This window comes from Vanessa atalanta, chromosome 10 (genome assembly GCF_905147765.1).
Source record: "Vanessa atalanta chromosome 10, ilVanAtal1.2, whole genome shotgun sequence".
NCBI lineage: Eukaryota > Metazoa > Arthropoda > Insecta > Lepidoptera > Nymphalidae > Vanessa > Vanessa atalanta.
Window position 1 is genome coordinate 1699380 of NC_061880.1, and position 19719 is coordinate 1719098.

General features: G+C 34.2%; 1 protein-coding gene across 2 annotated transcripts in view; it reads left to right on the forward strand.

Moving 5' to 3' along the window:
* LOC125066695 (max dimerization protein 4-like) overlaps positions 1-19719 on the forward strand; it is a 273787-nt gene that overhangs the window by 250579 nt on the left and 3489 nt on the right. For both annotated transcript variants that reach the window (XM_047674917.1, XM_047674918.1), the window contains exons 5-6: positions 2695-2929; positions 19494-19654. In XM_047674917.1, the coding sequence (XP_047530873.1) occupies positions 2695-2929; positions 19494-19654 (396 nt within the window). The remainder of the gene's footprint in view (positions 1-2694; positions 2930-19493; positions 19655-19719) is intronic.

The window sequence follows — 19719 nt, forward strand, 5'->3', positions numbered from 1 at the left end:
CAACTTTTTCTTTTTCAAATGTCATAATAATCTAATTTGCTCTTCATAGAGCGTATAGCGGTTGCTAACTTTTAATAAATACTATTTTATTTTACAATAACAACGCCTTAAGTATATCAAACCTTGGAAATAAATGTCTGCATCGAACAACGTTTCACGGCTACAACTAATTTCACCAGATTTTCTCCTTTTGATTAACAAATCCGACCTAATCCTCACCGAATAACACATACCGACCGATTTAACCGGCTAAACGCGAATGAGTTTCGGGATTACCAAATCGTACTAGCCGGCTAAACTTGGGTGCTTTTTACCAACAAACATTTATAATTGTATTTCACGCCCTTATCCCGAAGTCATCGGCCGTCGGTCGCGTGGAAAAAAAATGTATTTAATCTCCTCGTGTGATGGGTGCCATCGACGCTTCATTTTTCGCTTTTTTGCATATAAATACATCGTCTACCGTCGAATTTTTATCGCGGAATATTAAATAAAAACTCGATACGCGTTGTCTGTGTATAAAAACATGTTCTCGATATGAAAACAAGTGGAAAAAAATATTTCCAGCTTATTCATAGGATCGTAACTACGTACTTTGCAATGAAAAAAAAATGTTTTGAAATAAAATTTATACGAATAGTCAACTATATAAAATAAAATATGGGCAAGACTTTCAATTTTTAATCTTCTAATCTCTGTACAAGCCGTTTGTGTGTCTGCGTATACGAAGCATAGAGGTGTTGGGGTATCTGTTGGGCGGATGTTGCTCAGACAGGCAAATATTAAACTAAGCTTAAAGCTAGCAATGATTTATAACAAAACGCGATCCCGGTAGCTGTCTCTTGTTTTATTTGATTTATATCCAACCGCGTCACGCCTTTAACTGTGCCTGCGTAATAAAATCGAAACAATACAGTTACGCCATTAAAAAAAGAAATGAACCTTATAATCTCACTGACGCCTAAGTACCTACATTTCGAACATTATTTAATAGAATGTGACGTTTTCACGTTCGTATCAGATTCGTTTTCCGCGTTACCCGTCATAACTATTTTATTTGGTGGATGTTTTACAATAATAAAGTTACCGTATATATACCATAGAGTATCAGGTAGTATCAAATTTACTCATTTAGTCGTGAAAACGTAAAAAAACGGAGAGTCAGTCTGTACTGATATATTTTGTGGTAATATTACTTGGGATTTTGAATTTTTTTAATCCATAATTTATTATCTATATAAATAAACTAAAAAAATTACGTTTATATTATTCAATCGATAAATCATTTATTCGACTTAGAAAGTAAATAACCGTAATCGATGATCCGGATAACTAGCCGAGTGTTTAAGTAAATTAATATATTGATAAATACTAATTAATTAATTGCTCATAAATAAACACGAAATATTAACACCAAAAGTCTTACGTAAATACGTGAAATTACACGGTGTTTGAAGCCGGCGTGTAATTCTAGATTAGAATTGTATTCCGCTCGATTTGTTATATTTATTAAGGCAACAACTGCCTTTGTAATCAAACCTAATTCGAAATTCAAAAATGGTGATTAAACTTGACCTTACGGATCAGAGAACTCGTGAACCGAAGATTTCAGGTTCGAAATCATTGCTGAGTTTTTAATTCATTACGTATTCGGTTTAGGAAAACGTCATTTGGATAAAACTGCAAGCATCGTATGAAATTTTGGTATGTATACCATCAATTCGCATGTGAGCAGTGTGGTGAGTACGGCAAAACTTCTCTAGATGAGACGGAGACCTTTACCCACCAGTGGTATATTTAAAGGCTATTTACCAAGCTGACTGGTAAGCCTTATAATCCTTATAGTCATTAATGAAGTTCAAGCTTCGAGCTAAACGCACTTCACAGTGCAATAAATAAATGAAACTCTTGTAATATTTATTATTAATAATCCTCAGTTATTCGTCTTATTAATTAATACGAACATAAAACGTGTTCGTTCCACTTTCACGCCTCGACCACCCAACCAATAATGAACGAAACGCAACGAATTTATGCAAGTAAAGCCGGGTACTCATTAGCGTTCTGTAACTGTAACCTCTATGATACAGTAACGAGATAAAATCGTTTTCACTTACAGAATGAATACCTTAGTATCGGCAGGTTTGCGAATCACGTACACACAATGATTTTTGGAAACAGTACATGCAACGATTACAATTAGGACTGTCTATTGAGTACCCGGCTTTATCTGGGTAGGTACCGTGAAACCTTTGGTTCCGGAATCTTGTCTAGTATCAAAAAATTATCTTGGCCGTGATCATATTCTTTAATATTCATCAATTATAATTTGTATTTACTTATTGTATTTAAAATATACTGTCAATAATCAAAGTTAACGGGAGTTTAATCATTAGTCAACCTTCTACTTCTAGAACACAGTTCAGGTTGTACTGTAATTTAGAAGGTTGACTACATGGAGGCGAACCAGTAGATACATGCGATATAAGTCTCATGGCATTGGATTTATGAGTTAAAAAGTAGTTTTTATTTCTTAAGTTACTCAACAGTCCACTATCATTATCTCATTTACCTTTCTAATATACATTAAAAAACATGTAAACATCTACTAAAACAATATACCATTTATACCAATATGGGTTACATAAGACTGACGTATGAGAACGAGATAAAGATATGGTTCTCTTGTTACAGAGCCTGGAAGAACGGGAAAAAAGGCATTCAAGTCACAAAGAACAGTTAGCAAGGGAACAGCGCTACTTGCGGCGGCGACTAGCACAGCTGAGGGCGAGTCGAGATGTGACGCGTTCACTCTCCGAGAGCTCGATGATGCACGCACACGCGACGAGAGCGGACTCCCTCTCATCGTTAGAATCCTCCTCCGGCGTCTCCACGGCCGAGCGGTCGCCCTCATCCGTCTCCGAGAGTGGTAAGTACCACACATTTATGACTTATATTCAGAATTTGTGATAAAAAACGATTTTCCATTACGCTGTGTAAATTTGATAGATAACACGGCTTACTACGCAATGCCAAATTCATGTTAGTACTTACGTCCGTCTTAATATCGCTGGAAGCTATTGTATTATGAATTATATTATATTATTATAGTCCAATGAAAAGAAGCCTATAAGTGCGAATGAGCTAAGACCTCCCCTCTTTTTGAGGAGAAGAATACAAATATATCGCCAAACTACTGCATCGATAGGCGTATATAGTATCTTTAAGTTCCGGTTTGATGGGTGAGTGAGCCAGTTTAACGATACGCACAAGGGACATATATCTTAGTTCCCAAGTTTGGTGGCGCATTGGTAATATAGAGTATGAGTAATATGTCTTAAAGTACCAATGTCTTTGAGCAGTGGTGACAACTCACGTTTGAGACAGGTTTGTAGGTTTCCTCACAAAGTTTTCTTTCACCGCTGATTACGAGATGAACGATTATGAATAACACTAATTAAGCGCATGAGAATTCAGGGGTGCTTGCCTGGGTTTGGGCCCGCAATCATTGATTAAGTCTGAGTTCTTACCACTGAGCGTTCTTGGCTGTGGTACATTCCAATACTGGAAAATAAATAGCTTCGAACGGAAAACAACTCCATCGAGTCGAGACATTACCTCTATCGAACTCTTCATTATCTCAATGCGTATCTGAAGGAAGCAATTGCCCGTATTCATGAGCTATGAATGATGTGTAATTAGGCATTCCGAAGAGCACACACGACGCGGCTACTAATGGGATTATTGAAAGCGAAGACTTGCTCGCTAATTGACAAACAAAGTCGTAATCACAATAAATATTTAATTTTAGTCGCAGCTGATAGGGAGCTGGTGAGCAACTAATTTGCATGATTTTTTTCATTTGGCGAATATTATTAGCGATAATTGTACTTCGTCGGGTTAATTTACGATATCTTACATATCGGGTTTCTCCGTCCGGAAATCCTCAGAAGGCCGGAGTTTGGATTAATATCTCGTGTCTCGGAAAGCACGGAAAGTCTTTTGCCTGCGCCTGAAGTAGCATCGTATTTTAAGAGTGTAGAGAGATTGAGTCATTTCACACAGTTTCCATGGAGAAAATAAGCCTAAAATCAACCAGGGCGCTATCATAATTGTCATCATCTTCACGATATGGTTTGATCATCGGCCTCAGGAGTTTTTCCAATTAAAACAATTTGTCTTATCTGTGGCTTGTGAATAGTGAGTTTTGATCACGTGTTCCAAAGCACGCTCACACGAACTTTATTCAATTCATTTTCAAATTTATATCGTAACAACTGTTCTATAATACCAAACGTTAATGAGGAGTTAGTGAATATCACGTATTCAATTGAAACTTTTTTCTTTTTTATTCAAAATGAGGTCCAGTATTCCTTAAATACTACCACCGACTCGCGTGGGCCCTTAGTCCAGCTGTAAGCTGCTTAGGCATCAAGTATCTTGTATTATAAAAGATCCAGTAATAGCTCCAGTAAACTAAGTTATTGTTAAAGATGATCTATACGACGAACATTTTATAGATGATCAATTGGTCGTGGACTTTATTATCACTCAACCACTCAACCACTCAACCACTCAACCACTATACTCTTTTCGTTTATTTTCGAGTTGACTTACAGTTTGTCTCATGATGTGAAAGTCCCGACTTCACATCATGAGACAGTTAAAATATACTTATCATTGTACCTACATGGAAAATGGTTAAAAAAAATGAAAAAAAATATATCCCGCTGAGTTTCTTTCGCCGGTTCTTCTCAGGTCCGAGGTGCTAAATTCCGAACCGGTGGTAGATTTTTGACAATCAATAAGCAAGTGCAAACACTTCTATATTGAATAAAGATTTTTGACTTTGACTTTGACTTGACTTCAACCAGTCCGGGTTATATTGCTAATATCGTTTAGTACTTAAGTTTAAACGATACTTATTATGGCTTCACTACTTGTATCCGTTTGATGAAAGGAACTTCAAATTCGATCCAGGTTCAAACGCTCTGACAATTTAATACGTCGAGACATTATTTTAGCTGCCACTGACAAGCTAAGACATCAAAACAATGTCCACACGCAAATGCTACATGGGCTGATGGCAATAATGTAATTCCCGTATCAACGAGGCGGGTCTGCGCCATTGTCCGTATTGTTTAGGCCCTGGCATCCAGGGATAATGGATAGGCTGCAATTGTTCAAGTCCTTTGCGTTGGACACTTCTGTAAGCAAATTGGATAATAGTTTCAGGAGCTCGAATTGTAAGTGCCCTATCAGCGTATCGTACGAAATTACCGCATCGCGTTTTCAAAAGGATTTTTTTTTCGCTATTATTACGTAGTTTGCATATAATGGAGGGAAAAACAATATGGAACAAAAAATATATTGTGTTCTGGGTCTCATAGTAGTCGATACGTATTATGAGATAGTAGTGGACTCGTCAGAGAGGAATGAAGGTTTTGTTTTTTTTTTTAACACCCAAGCAGTTAAGGCAAAAACATCTTGACCTTTGCCTATTTTGATTCCAAGATAATAGTTGTATAAGTTAATTGATCCTTGTTTTAAAAAAATATTGATATCAATTGGATTGGTGGCGATTTATTGACACAACACTGTCAAATGTTCTGACAAATAAATGGGTTAAAAACTATGAACACGACAAAACATAACGCTTTATAAAAAAATTGCCGAAAATTTCTCAGGTTTTATCTACCTCCCTTCATATAAATAATTTCAGAAACAAATGTAGCGTTTTCTTCTCGCGAACATTCCTCGGTTCCCTCGAGAGGTCCTTCCAGTCACACGTCAACAACAAGTATTATTTGACGTTACTTTCTGCAGCGGTGATTAAAGTCGTTTTTCCAGTTCAGCGGATGCTATTAACAACCTATAAACTATAAAATCTACTTGAAATGTAAAGCTATAAATTCATCGTTTATTTAACATAAGAAAATAGATATACAAAGCGGGGTGCTTCCGGCAGTGTAGAATATAATGCGTTTAACAAAAATAGTCCCAAGTAAGATGTGTAGCACGTAAGTGTCACAACCGTTCGTATTGTGACGAGATTCAACCTACCAGTAAAACATACCCAGGGCGAGTTAGCGTCAGGCAGGCAGCCATAAAACCCTGTTCGTTTGTGAAGGCCGTTATATGTTCTACTAAAAAATTGATACGACCATATTTTATCGTTTTTGCTACAATATATCCCTGGAAACGAACCCTTAATCTGACGGGCGTTGAACAGACGCCATTGTTACAGAGCTCACAGCCGCCCTGACCCTACAGAGCCTATATTGTTACCATTTATTTATGCATTAACTTTCGCAATTTAACTGTCAGACGCACGGACAGCCCAAAACTTTAACATTTCTTTTATACCGTTGTTACATGGCTCTGTAAATATTTTTGTTTGGTTCCGTTCTATTATGGAATAAATCCGCTTTCTTCATAGTTACATTGTTTGCGAATTTGTGGACATTCTTACTATACCTTGATCATTCTTTGCGTCCGTGATTATCATATATCAGAGTTTTATTAAAATAATTTCAACAATGTATCCCAAAAAATATAATTGTTCGTTCAACGTTCTCTATGTTGATTGATGATTAATAAAATTAATAATTAAAGAATAGGTATAATTAAGAAAAAAATCTTGAGTTTATTTTTTAGGTATTCGATTGGATTAAAGACCTAAGAAATGTTCAAACAGAATGTAGGCCAATATTTCATTTCATATAGATACTTTTCTTTAGGCAGACAGAAGAGAAATCTTTTTCCGTCTGTAACGGTTCATATCAAGTTATCAATAAAAACCAAAAGAGGTTTTATTTCAGAGAACGTTTATCCATTTGTTTTTTTTTCAATTTACTTCGTTGTTGTCTTTACGTAGTATCTTATATCCAAAAGCGGTCACACCCAAAACAACTTCTGAATAATATAATAAAAACGAGACACCTCTACACATAAATATATTTCTAAAACAATGAATTATAATTCATTGTTAATTAATAATTATTAATATATTTATAAATATTACGCTAATTGTTTGGTTTTTATTGGTCTGTCTTTTTGTAAATTTCATTTGAAAATGTCTAAATGGTTATATGCTGCTCCGAGGCGTACATCACTTTACCTTCTCCTCAAAGGGAGAGGAGGCCTTTATCCCAGCAGTGGGACATTTACGGGCTGCTAATGCTCCGAGGCATATCCAACAATATATCCAGACCCAAAAAGCGTTTTTACGCTACAGATAAAAATATCCTTGCCTTAATTCAACGCAAAGTCGCTTACAATAAAATTACAACCAGAACGGAACGTAATTCAATTCCGTCGATCAACAAATAGATTATAGCCTAACTGCATTTCGAAATATTACCAAATTACGTGGTACAAACTATTAACCGCATTACCGTCGCAAATGAAGCGCGGTAAACGCTTTAAAAACGTCATCAATCAAACGCCGCGTTGAATTATCGGTAGTATGGCGCTGGAGATAAGGATTAAATCAATATCGTGTAGCTCCACGCGATTTATAACAATGTTTTAAGGCTCCGACACACATATGCACTTTTTCGTTTATCTAAACTTATTTTATAAAGCGGTAAAATTAGTTTGATATAAAATCGGTTGTAAGTAACAAAACGGCCAATTCTAAAAAAAATGCACTGGTACAAAGCTAAATTATATCTGATTGCCGGTATAAATTATATTTGTATCATATCATAGCGGCTCGCTAGAGTTAAACGTTTTAAATATGAGTAAGTAATGAAAAAAAAAAAAAACTTTTTATATACTTGAGTTTAAGAATTAAATTCAAATCAATCAATAGTACAAGGAAAATCAAAGCTTTTGCAGCCTCAGTACATTACACACGTCTTATTGATTAAACAATGATAGTATATATATATACTTCAATTTAGATTATTGACGTCACAAGCTTGATTTTCATGTTCCTGTGACATAAAAATTATATAAAGAATCATACTAATTTCAAACTTCTATACATACGTATAGAAGTACAATCTTCGAATAAGATTCGATCGATCGAAAATTATTATTTTGCTTAATAATTTTAGTGAAATGACAAATATGTAATCATTTTATTTTGCTCATTTAATAACATCACTTAGGTGTGTTCTCATCTTTATAGCGGTTTAATTGAAGGTTAGACTGGGTTTCAACCCTTTTAATCGCATGAACGCTTGACACGCTACTGCGTAAAGTCACTACAGAACTGATGCATCGAGGAAGGTGTCTAACATAATATATTTCATACGAAAAGTACATACTACGAATATATTCGATAATATCAACTAAGCTTGATAAGCTATTTTGATTTCTAAATTATATAAAATTCATAATTTTTCAATTCAATTTCGCCAATACTATTTACATTTGTAATCGATTACATGAGGTGAAACTTAATATAGTTGTTACTGGCACGTGTGTGAAGGTTCCTGGCATACCCACACAGACGTGAAACGTACACGCGAAACGTATTGGATAATAGTTTAAAATTTAAGAGGCATTGCCACGCTAGGCATTAACTAGATCGTGATAAAAAAAATATATTTTAGTTTTAGTAGAGTCGTTTAGGGAACTCAGTTTCAAGGTCGATTTTAAAGCTTTCGACTCGATTTGATTTTCGATGTCGTTATTTAGAATAGGCTATTTGAATGGTTTTTAAAATCCATTTTATATTATTTAGGAGAGGTTAAGGAACCCAGTAAAAGTTGTTTTTTTCAATTCTAGTATGCTATGTAAATTCCATATTTAAATAGCGCGCGAAGACGCTACTTTGACAATATGGCGCTGCAATGGGGTCGGTGACGTCACTTGCCTGTATTATAATCTGTGGCACCATATAATCCACATACAAAGTAGGCAAACGATGTTAACAAGCAAGAGGTTAAATATTTCTGACTCAAGTAGAAGTTTAACTTCTGTCACGTGCACTGACGCTCTTCTGTTATAAAAATCAATAACATGTTCAGTTAAAGCACGGCGTTAGCGGGTGATTTACGATGGCCTCGTATTCGCACCTCAAGTTTATTAATTATCCCGACTGCCCGACTACGATAGACGAGATGTTTATATACATATACTTATTAATAATGTTTGTGTAGTTTAGCTTAAAACTAAATTTCGGCTGTCAAACGTCTACCACTGGCGAAACGACCTCAGCGGGTTTCTAGATCACGCGAATCTGTACTAAAGTTTTTAATAACACTTTATGAATATTAATAGAACTCAAATTGGATGTCTTATATGCTTAGATCCGTATTATTATCACTTCTAATATAGTAGTCTTATTTAACTACTAATGGACTGTACGTATTAGTTATTCGGCATAGACACTACTCTTATATAGCGTACCCTCAAATTTAATAGACTAGAATTCGCCCGTGAAGTGGGGGGGGCGATAAATTGCTATCATAGATTTTAGGTATAAATATTAGCCTGTCCTTCCTTGGAATTCAAACTTGCTTCATACATTATTTCATGAAATTCGGTTCAGTGGGTTAGCCTTAAAAGCGTAACAGACAGACAGTTACTTTCGCATTTATAATATTAGTATAAATCTAATCAAAGACGATGACATTAAGGCAGAGACAATTTTACAATTTTAAATTGATTTGACATATTCCTAATACAAAAATTGTTAAGTAAACGACGACCTCCGTGGTCGAGTTGCGTGTACACCGGTTTTCATCCGCTCCACTCCGCGGTCACGGGTTCGATTCCCGGTCGAGTCTTGGGTCTGGGTGTTTGTGGTGCCGTCGTTACTTCTGATTTTCCATAACACAAGTGCTTTAGCTACTTACATTGGGATCAGAGTATTTTTTGAGATGTTGTCTAATATTTATTATTTATTATTATTAAAGTTTTATTATCAAAATGATGCAATTACAACTCAGTATATGCGGCAGAAGCAAAACGATTTCACATCAGATACGTTTCGTTTTACATTGCAAACAAAGAATATTTTATAATAAAGGAGCAAGCTCTTACAATAGATCCTTAAATTAAATTTTCCGTTACACGGAAAATATTACATGAGAATGGTCCTGTTTGTAAGAAATGTATGAATTTATTGCATACGAATTCGTGGTCGCTACTTTGTGTACGTTGACTACGTATTTGGGTATACTGTTTTCCCTGAGAGTAAATATGAAATCATTTCCCGAGATCATACTATCCTATATATACTATGTACCTTTGTAATATGTACTTTGGTCATGAATACATGTCTCACTTTGCACTCTAACTTATGGAAATTATTAAAAACAATTTTTTTACTCAAACAAGGTTCTATTTGATTCCTTATCCTGTATCGGATAAGTAACTGCACACAACTATTTCTGTCTCACCCCAGCAACCCTTAATGGAGCTAATGGACGAAACAGCAACATATGCCGTAATCCATTTAACAATTGAGGGTGATATTTATTGTTAATCAAAGCGACCTATTTCTTCGACCAAAATAATTCGAGCACGAATTACCAACGAACTGAAATTCAGTGTTCACGAAAAGCATAAAGATTACATTGTTTATAGATTACGGCGAGTTGCGGTGATAAGCCTTCCGTGTTCCGCTGTTATCAGGAGGTCGGGTGCGGTGGGGAGAGGGGGTGGACCGCTAATTACTGCAACTATCCAACTTTAATTAACGAGCCACGCGGCATCAGACTATTGTATTATACAGCCGTAATGATGTATTTGATTGACTAAGTTTTATTAACTTTTAAAATTAGATGCGTAATTTGTCTCATAAATTGTTGTTAAAGAAAATACAAGTTATTGGAAAACATGGAATATAACTTTGTCTGACCACTGATTGGGCTTGGTGTAATAACTATTTATATGTACTGGGAGTTTAATTGTTTTTAAAATGTTACTATTCTTATACAAAAATAATTTGATATTTATCTTCTAGTTTTCGTTTAAACTTTTGGGTATGTGATAAGTACGCTTACAGGAATAATGTAGATTAACGATTCACGGAAACTGTTTTTTAAATATTTATTACAATGGAAAACTAGAAATATCGCTCGTGGAAAATTCCAATGTTAAAATTGAACTTGAACTTTTGAGTTTTTAATGACACATAAGTGAGATGGATTTAGCACATTTTTCCTTGACCAGATTATCATTCAAATGGCGAAGGTAAAAGATCTATTTAAAATCTTACATGTCATAAATTAGGTCTTAAGTATTTAAAACGATGAGCAAGCAGTCTGCCACTTTGCATAATAACCATTTTTAGGCGCAAAATTCTGCTGACAACAGCGTCAGACGATGCATCATCCCCTTCAAAGTTATAATAGAAAAATTTAAATATGTACATTAAAATTTAAGAGCGCGCAGTATCATAAAAACAAACGACTCCCTTTTTTCCTAAATACTCTTTGGACCAAGTATGCAGTTTACGTTTGACATTGATAGCAATATTCGCATTAGAATGTTTATAATTTTATAAACTAAAAAATATTGTGTTGTGTTAATCTTATTCGAAGAAAAAATTGTCGATCTAAGCGCTCCAACCAATCAATCCAAAAACACTATAAACAGGTACACAAAAACTATAAGAGACGTGTAGATCTCCAAATCATTTACGGAAAACTCAGAAATAGGAAAAATTATTTGTTAAAAATGATATTTTTTCCTTGGTACCGTTGAGTTTGAAGCAGTTATTTTATTTTCATCTAACTCAACTCTTTTCGAGTCAGTTCAACAAGTCTCACAATTTGTAATGTTATAAGGATTTTCACGCCGAAAGACAGGGTAATAATACAAAAAAGCTAAAAGGAAATCGGCAAACGTATTCTGACGTTTTTTCCTATTTTCACTATCGTTCGTTACCTCGTAACGGTTACCAATAGAGAATCTAATTTGCCTCCCAATTTCAACGGAATTGAATTTCTTCACGCGTCAAATGTCTTATAAGATTTGAATTTTAGCGAAATTACCTTCTGCTTTTTTCGATTTCCTATCAATGACAGTAATAACAATTACCTGATCTAACTTTTTCTATCAGGTGACAAATTCATTTTGCGTATAGTCGCTTTTCAAATTATATCTGAGGGAACAAAGGTGCCTGACACATTTCGTAAGGTCACTTAGCTTTGAGAAATTATTAAAATATCTAAGCTTCATTGAATTTTAAAATTAAAATTTTAAGAAAACATTAATTCATTAATAATTAATTATTTCAGTTATTTAACAAAGGAAAGGAATAATACAGAAAATAAACATAACCTATAATCACTCGTTTAGTACAATCGTCTGCCTAGGATCAATCGTCTTAATTATGGCCCAATTATGTAATTCATAATGAACTACAATTATTACACCGTCTACACTGAGAATAAATGAGCCATTACATTAAAAATGAATCGTAAGGCTTTCTTGTCTATTGAACCGTAATAAAAGCCAAAGAGGTCTTTCGACGGCAGCCTGTTTACAATCAATAACGCTTCACTCAGACAGGCTATTGTTTTGCCAGACTAATAAATCTTAGGATCTGGCATTTGCCAAAAGTGTGCCAGGGGCCAGGCGGTGGTGGTCTCGCATAAATCCACAAGATGTAACAAAAAATGCTTACAATTCAGGATAGCGTTAGAATTGATGGAGGCTGTATATAAGAAAAAATATCTTAAATGAAAACCTACTAGCAGTGTGTAAGTGCTAATGATGAGATATCAAATAGATTCTTCCAAAGGCACTCTTAGTGAAACAATAAATTAACATGAATTTGAAAAAGTTAAGAAGATAAAAATAAATACAAATACGACACCATCCTAAATACAAGCTATCAACATAAATTATTGGCCATAATAGCAGATAATAATTTCTCTCACACTCAGATAATTTGTATGAGGAAAACAAATAAATAAGGGAGTTTTATGTGGAGATTAAGTGTAAGAAGGTGATACACAACAAGGGCCCAAAGACGTCAGCATGAGTGAGATTTATTAGGCAATCATGTATAAACACAAGTGAAACTATCAAGCTGATAGTGTAAAAATGAAAGTCATTAATGTTGAACTCTATTAAGAGAATATTCAGTCAAAAGTCGTTCGACGATAAATCATTACCTTTATCAAACGTAAATATTTGTTAAATCAATCAGAGACTTAAATGCGTGGAAGTTCTAAATTATCAGGTCGAGATTTATTAGACCTTTTCCAAGTCAGGTGGCGTCGCTTCCCGCTACCACCGTGTAAAAGTGGACCATAAATAATTCACAGCCAGTCGTAAATATTTTACATCTCGTCTGGAAGCTAGACGCCAGTTACTGAGGCGATTCAATTGCTGATGAAATTAATTTGAATAGAAAAATAATTGAATTCGTTATCGGAAAGCAAGCTGAATCAATAATAGACAGTTGTGATGCGATTATTAATGAAATGCAAGCATCGAAGGTCTTTGAAGAACAATTGTTAATCAATAACAACAGTCAGTATACGAATGATTTTTTTCATAGAATATTTATCTCGGCATTGTTCCACATTACTTAATAATGTCTCGTCTAAATCTTACAGGTGAGTTTTTTCGTGGAATAATACCAATCGGTTTTCCGCAAGAATGAATAAATAAATATTGGACGAGAAAAAAAAATCCGATCTTTCTAGAATTGAAGCTCTTATTATTATTATGAATAAGAAAATTTAGCACTTTATCAGATAAACATTGCTATTCGGATTCAAATGTCTTTAGCTATTTTAGTAGGTCATAATTTTTTGTTATTTAATTCGTTACCCAATCAATCATTACCTAATATCATCGACGATGAGTGTGCCGAAACGTCTACCACTGTCGTGGTAAAACATGTGCAAGTTGAAAAAATATGACACATTGTATCAATAATAAATGATCATATGAGATTATCATATTGACTAAAATATTACGAATATATTTATAATGCACCTCGTGCTCGATGGTACCCGTTGAAATGACAGGTGTATGGGAACAACGTGATGGACTTATTTCCAAACCCTCAAGATATGCCTTAGCCCAACAGTTGACAATACACAGGCTGTTACTTTGCTGATTTTATTTGTATTTGGTCTTCGTAAATCCGAAATAGTATTAAATAATTGTATTTTCTTAATAGGAGGAGATTTATTAATGACGCTATCAAATTTCACTTCGCCTACTTCGCAAAACCCAAGGTCTTGCCGATTCTATCAATTCTAAATGAGTTACATTTGCCTCGGTGATTAGAAACGCTTTAATTGTTAATGAAATATTAATAATTTAAGATTTATGAATAGACAATTTAAAGGCCGTTTTGCCACTCTTAAGATAATCAATCGTATTTATGGTAAACAAGAAATGTAACTTCAAATATAATGTAAAATAGAAATTAAAGAACATTTTGTCATCGAGGAACAATCAATAACTGTTACAAGTTTACGTAAACAATTACAAATCGAATTACTTCATGATGTAACAGGCGAACACATTAATAAAAATGGGAAGGAATTAATCAGAATACCATTTTCCCAGCTCATTAGTCTGTATTACATAATAATACTGACGTATTTGCTTAGGGCTGTCAAAAAAATAAGTCAGGTAAATAAAATATATATTAAAATACAAATTCATATAGCGTAGTTATTAAATTTCAAGCGACGATTGCTTTCAGAGAAACTTGTCAATGCAAGAACTGTTTGGGCTCTCAGGATTAGAAATGGTACCGTATATTTTAATATAGTTCGCATATTGCAAGTGAATTATCGTCTAGCTTACGTCAGCCCATATATTTCTATTTCATAAGATAGTTGATTCATACCGTCTATGTAAAATTCATAATCTCTATACTGTCTAGTGCCAAAGTAACTCTGTCTGTCTGTCAGTTGAACAGTTTCACAGCCAAACCGCTGAACTTTGTGCCTAACACCAGACGACAATTAGTTGTAAATAAAAGTGCTCGGGAAAAAAGTACTGATAAAATTACATCTAATTAAATAATAAAAACATATTGCTAGTTCAATTGCGATACAATGTTATATATAATACTTGCAATAATCTCAAAAATCTTCTTCAATTGTTTTCGACAAATACTCGTTCCTATTGAAAAGTATGAATTTTAATGAAAATTTCAAAGACAAAAGATTTTTCCCGTTATATTCCACGCTATAGAGCAGAACAATGGTAACTAAAAATAGCGCGATAAAATCTCGATACCTCCCGTAAATAAAGTAAAATCGAGTAACTGGTGATCAGAGAATTGTAATAACAGCCGATGTGAACATCATTATCGATATGTTTATTACGGAACAAAACACGGCTTTGATTCGAAAACACAAACACACTGAAAGCGTGCATCTCAATTCCAATATCTGGTTTGGTTCAGTCAGTTCGTTCGAGATCAATTCGAATCCCATGTCGGTGTATTTATACCAACGAACTTCGCTGTCAAAGACACAACATAATTCCGTACACTCCAACACATGGAAACTACCCTCAGACTAATTATTACACAAACTGCAGCTACGGAACGCAATGGCGACGTTCGCGCCAATTTCCTGCAATACATGTTAAATGGCCGCCAATCGAACCCTCTTCCTCCCAACCCCATCCGTTAGGGCTGCAATTCAATTGTCCGCACATTTCATACCTATGAAATGCGATTATAATTTAATCTGACATGCAATGGTATTGCAAGACTAAATTATTGGATTTTGTTGATTAATTGTAATTACAATTATAAGCAAGCTAAGAAAGGAAATGATGTTTTCGTGAATGCTATTTCAAATATTAAATTTACTGCCTCGTACAAATTAAAATCTTTTAACGTTTCAAACTAGTTTAATATTTTGCAAATAATGATTTTATTCAATATTTTTATGACTAAAATAAATTCATATTTAATGCTTACTTTGAATTTGTGTTTATGTTATGTGACAACCCTAAATAACCGGATCTAAGTTGGTTCTAAAAATTGATGGCAAAAGTGATTGAAGTGTAATGACGCAAACGCTAATAACTATGTTATTTTATCAGAAAGATTAGGTCGAAATTTTATACTGTGAAAGTCAGTGGAACTTTTAAAGTAAGGGCAGGATTATGGAGATAGTGACTTAACTTGGGGAAAGACTTCTAAGTAGTTTTCCAAACAATATCCAGTAAACTAAGTATGAAATTTTGTTATCAAGCATTACATAACCCGATTGGCACCCGACGTGGGACTTCAGAAAAAAAAGTATTTTTAAACTTGATATGTGATATTACTATATTTCTCTAGATGTATCAATAGTATTTTTGAAAAAGAATATCAAACATTATATAAATAAAATAAAATCTCTATTCATTACTGCTTTGAGCGTACACTACCCAATAAAGTATTCCTTTTCCAAGCATTTCGCTTTAAAAACTTTACCAGTTTACAGTTTTTCAAATATTTCACCAGAAATTTATTTCCACTAGAAATTGAATATAAGAGCAGCGCCGCACGCCTCCGCTTCTAGTATATTAAGGTATTATGTTTCGAGAAGCGATATTTGCTGATGGAAAAATACAAAACGGAAACCACACAGTTGTGTGTGGCCAAGCTGACTTTAGCAATAATAAGTATGATTTTATTTTTAATATCTGTCTTTTGTATTAGGAATCTTTTTATTGAGGAATATTCAACTAGCAAACAAATACTCCTTTTTCATATTTCTATCATCTTGCGATCTTTTTAAAATACAATACAAAAAAAATAAATTTATATAATAATTTTTAACGTAACGAATACACACTTACAAGTTAGATAAAACAAATAATAAAGGTAAATTATACTTGTTTGAGCAAATTGATTAAATCCTAATAATACTACAATAAAATAAAGTTAAATAAAAATAAAAGTTTTTGTTGATAATATATTATTATTAAACATAATATGTTATAGGAATAGCAATTACCTCGTCATGTATGTATGTATGTATATGTCGCAAAGTCGAATGAAATTGACATAAATGGGCACATTCCTATTGAAATTTACTCGCTGAAAGTCAAAACTACGTAACATGTACTGGTTCGAACTTTCTAGATCAACGACAAAGTTTCGTAGGCCGTGGGAAGGCAGACACGCATTATTCGGTCGTTGTAAATGGCATACGCTATAAGTTAGTCCCAAACAACTCACTCAACTTTTTCCCAACGAACCCAATCGAGAGGAACTACTTCTCGATTGCCTACAACCCTAGCGCTCCGAATTCCCTCACAAACAACGGATAGTTTTGGGGGATCTGAATTAACGTATGGCGATCGTTTTCATTATTTTTCATGTTTATTCAAATCGGAAAAGTTTTTCCAAATTGCCTTGTAAATGAAACTTCAGTACTTTTTCTTTTCTTATTATGGACTGGTTAACTTTGGTGATTGAATCAACAAATTATGTGCCAATATATTTTAATGAACATCCTAAAATTATCAAACTTTTTCTCAAATTATTCCGTTCGTTTTCTCTTTACCCTTCGTAAATAAAATAATGGATATTCATTTTCAAATCAGATCTCCATCACAGCTTACCTAAGAATGGTACAGAAGATATATATCTCAGTTCGCGTATAGTAATTTAATTCCTAAGGCGTAAACGTAGAAGCTATTATGGAATAAAAATGCACACCATACGTGCTCACTGTATGACAAGTGTGCAATACGATTTAAGCTAGTTCAAATAAAAAAAGAGATATCATCCGCCGTGCCTCGGAGATTAAACGGGATATTGGATGTGATCGCAGGAGATACTATAATTTATTTCATAGTCATCATTTCGTAAAATGCCTACAAAGCAGTCAATTTAATTTAACTTTTCATGAGAATGATCGCAACTTGAGACCAACTCAATAAAATAGCGACAGTAAGAACAAAGAGATCGTGTTTACGGAGACGGAATTCAATTAAGACAATCCCAAAAATTTAATCAAATATTGCCGTCGAAAGCAATTCCTAATCATAAAATACTTAAACGTAAACCGTAAACACTATATTCAACGGAACGTCGGAATTAAAGTTAAAATTATAGATGCAGTTACCAAAATAGCTTTGCTAGAATATAATATTACGTTGGACAATTTTCACCGTCGACTTGCGCGCAAGTCATGCACGCTGCATTTGAAGATAAAATTTATGCATCTTGGACAAGACGTGGTGTCGCCGGTTTCACGGACCACGGGTTAAATGGGTCAACACAATTTCGTAGTTTGACTATCGGGGGAGGTCAAACAGATCCCACTCGAACTCCTCTAGTGCATTGACTTTATATGCTTCAAATTATGGACGATTGTTCAAATAAAGCTTCGATTTAATGGAGCTCGTAGTAAGTTATAACATACTTAAAACCAGTGAAAACAAAATTGCAATATAGAATAAATTTTTGCATTTACTATCCATTTTATTGAATAAAATTTTATTCTATTGTAGTTGATAATAAATTGCAATTTTAAACATAAAATCATGAAGGCATACCAATATATATCTGAATATTGTTCATCGAATAGAACACCGATAATTGTTTCTTTGTTTACGTTCAATAATAACATTCTATTAAAATGAACTACAAATCGGAGACAATGAAAATCGTTGTAATGAAATTGCTTTTGAGCAATTCATTAATTTTCGTAGACGACTTTTAAAGTATGTCATCCAACATTGATTAATTATGTAACTTTGAAGATGCATAAATTATAACAGTTTATGAAGCAAAGCCCGCTAGGAATAGATTTACATATATCAGATTCGCTAAGCCAGTATTTTGATCTCAGCAGAATCGAATCATCTCAGAGATTACTCACACAGACATGCTTATACTCCCTAGGGATTAAGTTATCGATTCTATCATGTCGAGAAGTATGTGGGCGGCACCTTAACGTTGTAGCATGGATTTATGTAGATAATCTAGACGCAGACCCAACATTTACGTAAGATCGATCCGACCAAGACTTAAGTTATTGCTCTATGAATTTGTAATTCATGGTGACAATACGCTGAGAATCTTTCGTTAAGCGCGTGTTACTGTCGACCTACGGCACTGGTATCGACCGCTTCTGGGCTTAGATTGATTTGGGATATAATATTATATATACTGACTCTTAAGACCTGCATATTTTCTAAACAGATTCAAATAAATGGAATTCAATAAGTTGCTGCTACAGGTGGGGATTTGTCTGTCTACTGATCCGACATGTTGGTCATTCTAAGGCCAAAAGGCAAACTTTTTAAAGGTATTAGCAAAGTTTGTCGTGAAATTAAGCACATGTAATTGCTGATACAAGGAGCAATTAGATAATAATTGGTAGTGTCATATACAGATAAAATTATATAACGAAAATCAAAATTGACAAAATAAAATTTATTTATGTACGATGACTATTTAATAACAATAAATATCAAAACAGGCTCTAAATCTTACACCTAAAACTTAAACATATTTTCCAGAAATTCGTACAAACAGCTGTTTATATATTCATATAATGTGAATTCTGGTACATTTTTTTTTTATCTTTTTTCAGATGAAGTTGACGTGATTGGCTACACGTCGAACCAGAGTGATAGTGAGTCGCTAGTGTCGGGGCACAGCGGCGACAGTGGGGTTGGAGTGGCGCGCGGGCGACGCTCGCGACGTAGCAAGCCTGCGCGCGCGCACCGTGTCACGCGATACACCAGGGTGTAGGTAAGGCGACTATTCATTGAAATGATATATGATTTCCAAAGATTTCAGTTTATAACTCTTAACTT